We start from the raw sequence: 11440 nt of genomic DNA on the forward strand, positions 1-11440 counted from the left end.
GGTTGCCATTTCCTTCTCCAGGGGATCTTCCCGACCCAGGGATCGAACCCAGAAACTGAGATTTACTGAATAAGAAAAGCAAATTAAGCCAAATCCCAGCCACCCTGTTTCTCCCTCTTCAGAAATACTGAGTAATGCCCCTTCACACTCCTGAACACAGTTCAGTATGCCCTTCCTCAGCTTACTCCTTCTACCCAATTGAAATGAAGAGAGGCAACCATTTTATCTGATGTCCAAGAGGGCCACTTGTTACCAGAGACATCTGCCAGAGTTAAGTGTTAACAGAGTGAGGATTATAGGAAAGCAACAAAGAACTCAACAAGATAAGACAGAAGGGCATGTCTCACAGTCCAAGTTAAAGCAGACAATATTGGAACCTGACAAACTCCAGTTCTAGAGTCTAATAACAAATCCTTGCTCTATCACTTACTACTTATGGGACCTCTATGAACTTTAGACTCCTCTCATCGGAAAACGGGGATAAGAGCTACTTCATACGGCTGATGTGAAGATTAACTAAAATAACATATATGAGGGGACAACCCATCTCAGATTCTTCCTCTGTTCTTAAGAATATCCATTGCTGGCCTGAGGTTGTATTTGCATCTGGGGGGAATTTCCCTTCACTGAGACACTGAAAATGGTGAAGGAAAAAGAATTCTGGATGAGGATCAAGTCCTTAACTTTACCCCCCAAAAGTCATGAGACCTTGAACAAATTCCCTTATTTTGAAGATGAAGAGTAGCCCTGTTTCCCTGACAGTGGACGTGGATCAACTGGACAAAGCATGTGATGGACTGGCAGGTGGTTAATGGACTTTACATATGCTTGGTATCATCACCCTCTGAAGAAAAGTGCCTGGACTAGGACTCTCTATGGAACTTGGTTTGGGCACACCACTCCAGGACCACAAATTGGTCCACAAAGGCTGGAAAAGAATCTAGCCCCTCCACTATCATGACCATGGCAATGGTCAACTAGTACCATGGCACCACAGTACCATCTAGTGGACACAACACCCCTCTTCTCCCTCTCCACCAGGTGGTTAAGAAAAAGCTACTACTACATCAGAGGTTCAGAACTCTTTGGTCACCTACATCAATGGCTGATCAATCAGAGTTGGAGAGAAACCAAATATACCCCTCTCTGTTTTTTTAATATTAACAAATACAAGCCGCAGAGAGGGCCAACTGCTCTCTGCTATTCCCTGAGGGGAACCAAAGCACAAAGCTGTTCCTCTGGTCTTCCTCTAACCGCAGGGCCTGCTTAGCTCTTCCTTAGGCAGAGCTGTTATCCAGCCCAACTTCCTTCACGCTCACTCCCCAGTCAGGATGGGAGGCACATGGTTGCTGATGGTGGGAAGAATACTGTAGTTCCAGCCTCTGCTCCAGTCTCAGTTCAGATGGTGGTCACTCATCCTTTTGAACTAGTCTCTCACTTGTCCTGGCCCAGAAACCTTGAGGTTAATCAACAACACCCACAGAAGCAGGCAGTGTGACTTCAGTCATCTTCAGATGACTCCTCTTCTGCCTCTTTTAGCCACTGGATGAACCTTTGCAGCTGTAAGGAAGCAGAGTGGAGAGCTACTGAGGGGGACGCACATAACCCTCCTGTTCTCCTTAGTGGATAAACAACCAGAGGCTCAGGGACCAGCCACCTGGAGTCTAGGGCCGGGAGCCAGGGAACCAGACACCCACTGTAGTCAGAGGAAGGCAACCTGACTCACCTGCTGATTCTTGCGCAACTGCTGGCCTTTGTCAGTTACCTCCCTTTGGCTGAACCAGCTCAGAATTGTTTCCTCAGCCAGGATCTCCAGTTGGTAGAAAGCCATCAGTACCTACAGAAGGCCAGCAGAGGAGGTCTCAGGGGCCTTGCAGGGTTCAAGATACAATGGGTAACAGAGGAAGAGGCAGCATGATCTAGTGCCTTCCTACCAGGCCCTCAGCTGCCTCCTATACACTGTGCAGTCTCCTCCAAAACAGACAAGAGTGAGCTGTTCACTCTGATACTGGGACAGGTCTGACTTCTGTAACTGTAGTGCTCCACACATTCCCAGGACAACCTCCAAATGGCTGCCTTACTAGCTTGGCTCCAAGCTGTACTATCTCAGCAATGAGCACAACACTACAGGTAGATGACACTATTAACTAAACTCCACATGGATTCATGTCAGTCTATACTGTGTCCCATGGAGGTCACCAAAGCCTGTTTCAAAGTAAATGCAAGACTATATGGCTTGGGGTGGTATTCACCTTGGCCATGGAAGTGCTAAGAGCTTCATGCTCCAAAAAGAAGTCCTCAATGGCTGCCAAAGATTCCAAATGATCAGCGGCGCGCTTTATGTAGTTCCTAAAGACAGGGCTCCAGGCCTTGAGCAACTGTAGGAAAGAGGAGAAGCTGCAATATATTCCTGAGCATGTACCTAGACCTGGACAGTAAAGAGAATCAATAATGATAACATAGGTCTTTCAAGACAAGAGGTGGTTGCCTGGTGGTCTAGTGGTAGGATTTGGTATTTTTGCTGCTATGACCTGGGCTCAATCCCTGATGAGGGAACTGAGATCCCGCAAGTCACAAAATTAAAAATTAAAAAAGACGAGATTATACAGGCTTTGTGGAACTATGTCATAGGCACCTGGGAGCTGCTGGAAGGACTGGAGAAAAAGAAATTTCCTAGGGAAGGTGAAGAGGGTCAGATGCTGCAGGCTGCTTCAAAATATCTGTTCCCAGTCTAAATGTTCACCTTATTCTGGGTCAGATCATTTTCAGTCGGAGTATGACAATCCAGTCCATTCTGGGTATGCCTTTGGGGTCTAGTACCATCTGAATACTGGAATCTCAAAGGCCACTCATTACTGAAACTAACTTGACTCCCCTGGACAACCAAACCTGCTCTAGAACCCAATCTGTGTCCAGAGGCAAGGAGAAAGGAACCACAAGTAACACATACCCCATAAGACCTTCTACCCCTGATTTCCTTTAAAGTCAAGCCCCCAAAATGTATACCTGTCTCCACTCAACCCCTTGTACCCAGCCTCAATCTTTGCTTACGGGAATCAACAGGGCACAGTAGCGGTTTGGGTCTAGCGGGGAATCCATTTGTTGCAGTGGGAACTCCAGGACCACATGGCTCAATACTTGCATCACTTCCTTCAGGCTTATGTTGTAGGCATACCTGTGGGGACACTGGGGTGACACCAGGGCCTTCACTGGCCCTTTCAGCATACTGTAGGACTATGACTTTGGCAGGACATTGGGGAAGAGGAAGTCAGATGCAACATGCAAAGGGAAGATTTTGGAAGGAAGAAGTCTATGCTGAGGCTAGAACAATGTTCTCCCTGTTTCAAATGCTACCAGCCTTGTCCAGTCGCGATGTCAAGGGAACATGTTCCTATTTGGGGAAGAATTAGGAGAGAACCTCCACCACCTAGGATTACCCTGAGAAAATGAGAATAGGGAGAGGCTGCTCTTACTTGAGAGAATTTATCTCCAGGACTAGATTGTCACAAGAAATGTTCTCCTCCTTGCCCCGCTGTAGTGTTCCCAGGACTTCATTCTGAAACACTAAAATCAAAGCAAGAATAAGTTCATGGGCCAATATTGCTCCAGGATGCTTTAAGTCATCCAGTCCTCACTTTATGCCCAACCAAACTGGATGTTCTCCTCTTCTGTCCTAGACACTGCTCCCTTGGCCACGTACCTTTGATGTCATCCATCTGTGGAGAGCCTGCCCGGCTGCCTAGCTCTTCAGAATCCATACTTTGCTCACTTTCAGTTTCACTCTCTTCTTCCATGTTGATTCTGAGTCCTGAGAATCCAGAAGGGGTGAGAAAAAAGAAAACGGCAGAGCCACTGACAGCAATATATCTGCTCTGTCTGCATGAATAAATTAATGAACAAGCAGTCTGATTCTGATCCCCTGCTGAAGAAAATGGCAACTCACTCCAGTATTTTTGCCTGCAGAATCCTATGGATAGAGAAGCCTGGCAGGCTACAGTCCACTGGGCCATAACAGTCAGATATAACTTAGGGACTAAACCACTGCCAGTATGATTCTGAAATGTTCAAACTCCCTCAAAATAACCTGATTTAGATGGTGGGTGGCAGGAATGAGGCCTAGCTTACCCCATAGATTCTGCCGTAGTTCCTCCTCTTCCTCCATGTTCATGTCTGCAGTTTTCCAGAGGTAGCCCTGGCCTGCAACTCCGACTTCTGCTGGATTGTAACCTGGAAAAGACACTGATCTTTAGCAAGGGCCCAGGAGAAGCACCAACCCCTTAGGAGGAAACACTGGTATTTCTATGGGGCAGAGAGACACACAGATGCCCCACACCTGCTGAGTCTCACACCTTTCAGCTTCACTTTCTCCTTTTCTTGGTCAGCCCCAGAATCATCACTGAACTGACCATCATCCTCATCATCCTCTGCATCTGGAGGGTGCAAAGAGATCACTGAGCCCTCAGGCAGCATGATATCTGGGCCTACTACCACCTGGAGGAGAAAAAAGGAGTGGGTGGCATAAATCCATTAATGTGTGGGAAAAGTACTCCCTGCAAAGGAAAGTGACTTTACTAAGTCAAGTAGAAAGCAAATGAAAACACTGGATTGGGAATTTCAATTCAGGCTGGATTTGGTGGACATGAGGCACTTTCTGGCTCAGCATAACCACCACTCAGCTGTGCCATGTGGAGCAGGTCTTACCTGGGAAGTAAGGACACAGTGAGGCTTCAGTGTAACATTTTCCTTGACCTCAGCATTGTCACAGAGCAGAGACTGATGAATCTGTGCTCCAGCAGCAACTCGGACCCCCTGCCACAGGAAGGCCTGGTCCAGCACCACATTATCACCTGGCTCAGGACAGGAAAGACTCCTGGTCACCCATGGCTCCAATTCCAGACCAGACCACTTTTCACACCATTTGTGGAGAATGGGGCTGACTGACACCAGCAGAGCTCCCATCCAGCTCTACCACTCCATCCCCAAATTACCATAAATCCCCTCTTCCTCTCTAAGCTCAGGCCAGAGACCAGAACATTGCCCAGCCTGACTACCCTCCATCAGTTTTACAACAATTTGACTATATACTGAACTTAAGAACCTGAGAACCTTTAAGATTTCTGGAGATCCCTTTTAAGAAACTTATTAGAATCACATTCCTGTCTAAAAGTAGAACCAAACTATTCTACCGCTTTTGTTTTGGTACATTTTAAAGTCAGAATCTTATTGTTCTCTTAATGGGGCAGTTTCATGAGAAGCATCACTTTCTTATAACCAAAGTGAGTTATTAAAGAGTATAAAGAACCCTAGACTTATAATCAGAATCAAGTACCTGCATTGCCTCTTATGAGCCATGACATTGGAGGGACAACCACTTTTAGCCTTTTTGATTATCTATAAAACTTATCTATAAATAATACCTCACAAGGTTTTTATGAGGATTAAATGAAATAAAGTACACAGAACCCCTTTGTAAACTGCAATGTACTGAACAGGTGTTATTGCATGTTAATTATCCAGTTGGTCCTGAATGTGAATACAGGGTACCCTGGAATGCGAAGAGTCACCCAATAATAGGCTCACAGACCACAAATTAAAAGTATCACTGTTTTTACATCCCTGTTCCTTCCTTTATTAAGGCAGCCACTCTAGTTCCTTATTCTCAGAGACTATCCCTCTGTATCCTTTTCTGAACTCATGGGGTTCCCCCAAGTTCCTGCTCCTAGGATGGCCAGCTTGACCTCCCTACCTATACTCACCAATGTGACAGCCAGGGCCAATGACACTGTTAGTGATGGAGCAATTGCTGCCAATGACAGTGCCAGAACCTAAGAGCACGTTTTCCTCCAGGATGCTGCCATGGCCCAGGCTGACCTCAGGCCCTCGGTAGATGTTATGTCGGGAGTGAGTGCAGCTCTGGGTTGTGCTGTCAGTGAAGTTAGCCTCTGGGGTGAGAGGGTAGACCCATCGGCGGATGACATCTGCGCAGACAGCAGCATACATGTGTAGGTTGGAGACCCGGGCACCATATTCCTTAGTTGTCACATGCATGTGGATCTGGTTTCCTAAGATCTAAATGAGGAGAAAAAAAGGTCACCCAAGCAAGCAAGAGAGAAAGAACATCCCCCAGTATAATTCTCTTCTAACTTCCTTAAATTCCCTACTGCTTCTCAATGTCATAGCCAAGTGGCCTGAGACTTTTTTCTGTACTGCTCCCCCCTCACCTCCAGCTATTTTCCTTCCTCCTACAGCTCAATAAAATATAAGATGGGACCAAAAGTCTCCCCACCTACCCAAGGGAAAACAAAATTTCACATTACGTGTAATGGTGGATAGTCACGTTTTTAGCAATCGATTTGTTGATTTTGAGATTTTTTAACATGTCACGGGTGGTCAGATGGTATTGGGGAATCTGACAAAAATGAAAAATGAATCTTCTGTGTGTCAGCAGGGTCTACTGTCCCTGAAGTTGGTTAAAATAAAAAAGCAAATGAAGAAAGAGAGGAAAAAAGGCGGGGTTGGAGGGGTAGGGGTGGGAAACCAAAAGTTATCAGCGTGAGATAATATTACAGCCCTCTTCTAAAGAGGCACTGGGAGCCTTTTATTACCTCCTCATTCACTAACAGGCCTCGCACAAAGTCATCTCGTGTTTGGTAGTCGAAGTTGTCTGTAAATAGTTGAGCCACCTGTGTGGAGAAGTCAGAGGGGGATGATGTTAAGTACTATTCTCTGGAAGCAAACATAGCCTCCTAGAGACATGTCAGACACTGTGACAGCAGGACATGGGCAAGAATCCCAAAAAAGTCAGCCAATGAACTATTGGGGTCAAGACGACAACACCTCCTTGCTATAGAACAGATAAGAGAGGGGGAGAAAAAATATACCTTGTCACTTAAGGGGGTGGTAATACACCCTCAGAGTTTTCCTCGGTGGATATGCAGCCTTTGACCTGAGGAGCTCACCTGAGGAGAGCAGATGCTGATGTGACAATCAAGTAAGTCATAGCGAATCTCCACTCCATCTCCACTGCCCTGGAACAAGCTCTGTGGAGAAGTTACAAGGACTTAACTCATCTCTCCTGCTGAAGCCTGTCACCTTCCCACTTCAAGGACCCCAGATAAACACATACCAGAGGGAAAGAAAAACGTCGGAGGCCTTGGGTCTTCTGGAAATGGAGCACCTGATTTGTGGCACTATCCACGGCCACTACCACGTTGTCCTCATGACAACGAGTTGGGTGGCTGGGGGATGACTCCTTGAAGATCATCGTCATCACAGACACATTTTTTTCTAGCTTCCTCCTTAACCTATAAAGGACAGGAAGGAGATAGCTGTAAAAAAGCAGTCGTAGGGCTCTGTTGGTCCCAAACCCTACCTCTACTGTTTTCCCATCCTGACCTGTGTTCTTCCAGGGCTCTGGTAATATTGATGTTTGAGATGACATCCCCATACACCAGAAGGAAGTCAGAGCGCACCAAGGCTTTAGCATCAACATCACGGAGAACATCCCCCAGTGATCTATACAGCTCTGATGTAATTATTCGAACCACATTGAGGGATGTTGGGCGACACCACTTGGATTTCCTAAGGGAAGGGAGGGGTGAGGGGAATGAGTAAACGAAACATAAAGATCATGCAGAGCTTCTCTATTCCCCCACCATTCAACATTCACACTCCTTTGCTATGATTTTTTTGGAGTTTCTGCCAGCTTCTCCTCCACTTCAAAGAGATTAATGAACTATAATTAATGGTTTCAGTATAGTGTCTTGTTTTATGTATATAATCTTGTTTGATGTATATAAATCTTGTTTTCAGTATATAATCTTGTTTTATGGGCTAGAGAAGCATGGCTATTTCCTCTCCATTCCCTGACCCATCCCCAAACATGGATTGGAACTAAAAATCCCACTGAGACTTAGGTTATTCAAAGTATTCTAGGGACAAACTTTTCTCTTAAAGTTCATATCACATTTAGGAGCTGTCTGATGGAGATCATGCTAATCCTAGCCTTTATTTCCTAAGCTTCCTTAAATCCTGAGAGTCACTCTTTATCAAAAAGATTTCACTCAACATCTGTTAAGTGTTTACTATGTGCTTGGTACTAAGCTAGGTACCAGGAATACAAAGATGAGGAAGAGCTCAACATTTAGAAGCTCAGTGGAAAAACAAAGATGTTACTCTTGTAACTGGCAGATTGGAGCCACCAAATAAAAAGCAAAACTCACTGGGACTAAACTTTATGAGATTCAGAAAAAATTCAAATGCTGTTCTTTAATCTTTGTCACAACTTCAGCTACTCGCCTCCTAAGTGGAGCGAATGCCCTTAGACCTTACAATGGGATACAAATAGACACATTTTTCTCCCTCATAATTTCCCCTTAGTTACATTCATCCTAAGGAAACCAGGGAAAAAATGGTGAAACACGGAAAGAAAAGTTGCAGAGCTTACAGTAAATGTTCCTTGATTTGAGCAGCTTTCCAGCAACAAAAGACAAAGGTTTCCTGTACACCTGTGGCAGTCAGAAATTCCAGAGTGTAGTCAATTAGTGCCACATTGGCCAGGGGCAAGAGGACCTGGAGGATAAGAGACAAAAAAAAGTCTGAAGACTTGTTATCTGTGAGGATCCTCTGAGAAGCATTCTTCCCCCTACTTCAACCACAATTTCACTCTTCTGTCAGTATTTTCAAACACTAGTTTTATCTTTCCTATTTAAAAGTAATCAGGCTCCTACCTTTGATGTTTATGGAATGCTCTAAACATGAGTCTGCTGTGCTTAGTTGCTCAGTCATGTCCAATGTCCAACTCTTTGCAACCCCATGGACTGCAGCCCACCAGGCTCCTCTGGCCAAGGGGATTCTCCAGGCAAGAAAATTGGAAGTGGGTTGCCATGTCCTCCTCCGGGGGATCTTTACAACCCAGGGATCGAATGCAGGTCTCCCGCATTGCAGGCAGATTCTTTACCCATCTGAGCCACCAGGGAAGCCCAAGAATACTGGAGTGGGTAGCATATCCCTTATCCAGGGGAATTTCCCCACCCAGGAATCAAACCGAGGTCTCCTGGATTGCAGGCAGATTCTTTACCAGCTGAGCTACTCCAGAAGCCCAAACGTGAGTTTAATGTGTTGCAATCTGGATACAGTAAACACAGAGTTTACTTGCTTAGCATCAGACAGAGCTGATACAGAACAGACAACCCTGATTTCTAACACTAGAAATCAGTCATACCTCCAGAAACTTAGGCCTTTTTCACTGTAAGATTTCCTTCCTTGATCTCTTTCTAAGAGCCAGGGGCTAGCCATCCCAATCAGTTGCCCCAAATAAATAGCCAATTAGACTATTTGGAGGTGGGGTGGGGAGTCAAAGATGGTTTTCCGAAAAAAGAATGTAAGTCCTTTTCTTTGAAATGGGGACTGCTGAGGAACCCAGCAATCATTAGGAGTAGCTCAGTCCAATTCCCCAGTGTCTAGACAATACAGGGGATGCTGGCAACCAGCCACTGAACCCGTTCTGTTCTCCTTTTGACAGATGGCACTGACTGTCATCAAAAGCTGGAAAGAAAAAAAGCACACTGTACAAGATCCAAAACAGCTGTTACTATGGGATCAGACTAGTCTGCTCCTTTTTTAGGCCCAGAACCTCCCTTTTGGAGGCAAAAGGAGGTAACATTTTCTTTCACCTAAGAATCTCTTTTTCCTATGTATAAAAGCCGCGCAGCCTCCTCTTGAGGCACTGAATCCTCGTGTGAAGGCTTCTCACAAGCACTGGTCCAAGGTTAGTCCTGCGGGCCTCCCAAACCCGGAGGTGAACAGCACTACGCGTGCCCAAATCTGCCAGCCACTCACTTGGTCAGGGCTTTTGACCGTCTCTCCGCTTTCCTCCTAACCAGATAAACACGATTTCTGGGAAAGAGAGTGGGCACAAGTCCTTCCAGAGGCCGCCTCACCACACAGTATTACTTGCTCTAGCCCTGCCACCTACAAGGCCCTCCGGCAGCTCTCGAGCACGTCGCTCACCCGAGGCTGGTCCTTGGAGATGGGGAAGAAGCGACGGTTGAAGCTGTCGGCCACGAGCACTGCTTGTAGGGGCGGAGGCGGTTCCTCCTCCGCCCCTCTGGCCGCCCCACCACCGCTGCCGCCGCCGCCTCCCGGTCCGCCGCCGCTGCGCTTGTTGACCTGACTGGCCAACGAACCAGGCGGCGCCACCACAGTAGCCGCCATCTTCTCTCACGGCCACCACTTCCGCACGGAAACTGACACGGCACACAGTAAGGGACAAAAAGATCCAGCACTCGAAATGCGAAGGAGTAGCGAAAGAAGGGAGGGAGGAGCCGAGGGCGGAAGAATGCGCATGCGTCTCCCCTAGGTCTGCCTAAGGGCTGAGCTGCGAGGCAGAGAGCAGTGGGGCCCAGCGGCGCGGGTGCGGCCGGTTGAGGCCCCCGGGCGGCGAGGAGGGGTTTTATGGCAACAAATGTTGCCATCATTTGTTCCTGAGCAAACTGTCGTTCTTAGGGGATAATGAGACTCGTACTCTCTGCGAAGCGGCTCTGGATGTATAATCTCCACTCCGTGCTTGCGTGCTAAGTCGCTTCAGTTCAGTTCAGTTCAGTTCAGTTCAGTCGCTCAGTCGTGTCCGACTCTTTGCGACCCCATGAATTGCAGCACGCCAGGCCTCCCTGTCCATCACCAACTCCCGGAGTTCACTCAGACTCATGTCCATCGGTCAGTGATGCCATCCAGCCATCTCATCCTCTGTCGTCCCCTTCTCCTCCTGCCCCCAATCCCTCCCAGCATCAGTCTTTTTCAATGACTCAACTCTTCGCATGAGGTGGCCAAAGTACTGGAGTTTCAGCTTTAGCATCATTCCTTCCAAAGAGATCCCAGGGCTGATCTCCTTCAGAATGGACTGGTTGGATCTCCTTGCAGTCCAAGGGACTCTCAAGAGTCTTCTCCAACACCACAGTTCAAAAGCATCAATTCTTCGGCGCTCAGGCTTCTTCACAGTCCAACTCTCACATCCATACATGACCACAGGAAAAACCATAGCCTTGACTAGATGGACCTTAGTCAGCAAAGTAATGTCTCTGCTTTTGAATATACCATCTATGTTGCTCATAACTTTTCTTCCAAGGAGTAAGCGTCTTTTAATTTCATGGCTGCAATCACCATCTGCAGTTATTTTGGAGCCCAGAAAAAGAAAGTCTGACACTGTTTCCACTGTTTCCCCATCTATTTCCCATGAAGTGATGGGAGCGGATGCCATGATCTTCGTTTTCTGAATGTTGAGCTTTAAACCAACTTTTTCACTCTCCTCTTTCACTTTCATCAAGAGGCTTTGTAGTCCCTCTTCACTTTCTGCCTTAAGGGTGGTGTCATCTGCATATCTGAGGTTGTTGATATTTCTCCCAGCAATCTTGATTCCAGCTTGTGTTTCTTCCAGTCCAGC

At 46.7% G+C, this 11440-nt stretch overlaps 1 protein-coding gene across 1 annotated transcript; it reads right to left on the reverse strand.

Moving 5' to 3' along the window:
* Window positions 1-1137: 1137 nt before the first annotated feature.
* On the reverse strand, window positions 1138-10295 carry EIF2B5 (eukaryotic translation initiation factor 2B subunit epsilon). Its single transcript, XM_069558809.1, has 16 exons — window positions 10012-10295; window positions 8447-8571; window positions 7396-7581; window positions 7127-7304; window positions 6960-7040; window positions 6606-6683; window positions 5757-6069; window positions 4702-4847; window positions 4350-4491; window positions 4126-4227; window positions 3701-3808; window positions 3474-3564; window positions 3052-3175; window positions 2253-2378; window positions 1727-1837; window positions 1138-1560 (listed from the first exon to the last, which is right to left on the reverse strand). The coding sequence occupies exons 1-16, from the start codon at window positions 10213-10215 to the stop codon at window positions 1501-1503; spliced, it is 2175 nt and encodes a 724-aa protein (XP_069414910.1). The 5' UTR covers window positions 10216-10295; the 3' UTR covers window positions 1138-1500.
* Between the last annotated feature and the right edge of the window lie 1145 nt (window positions 10296-11440).

This window comes from Ovis canadensis, chromosome 1 (genome assembly GCF_042477335.2).
Source record: "Ovis canadensis isolate MfBH-ARS-UI-01 breed Bighorn chromosome 1, ARS-UI_OviCan_v2, whole genome shotgun sequence".
NCBI classification, from domain to species: Eukaryota; Metazoa; Chordata; class Mammalia; order Artiodactyla; family Bovidae; genus Ovis; species Ovis canadensis.

Bases quoted from the DNA above. Each gene is read 5' to 3' on its own strand.
- EIF2B5 (XM_069558809.1), bottom strand. From the start codon at position 10,215: ATGGCGGCTACTGTGGTGGCGCCGCCTGGTTCGTTGGCCAGTCAGGTC. The intron at 7,305-7,395 runs GTCAGGATGGGA...TGTCCTTTATAG, and splicing joins AGAGCCCTGGAAGAACACAG to GTTAAGGAGGAAGCTAGAAA. The intron at 4,492-4,701 runs GTAAGACCTGCT...TTTCTCCTCCAG, and splicing joins ACTGTGTCCTTACTTCCCAG to GTGGTAGTAGGCCCAGATAT.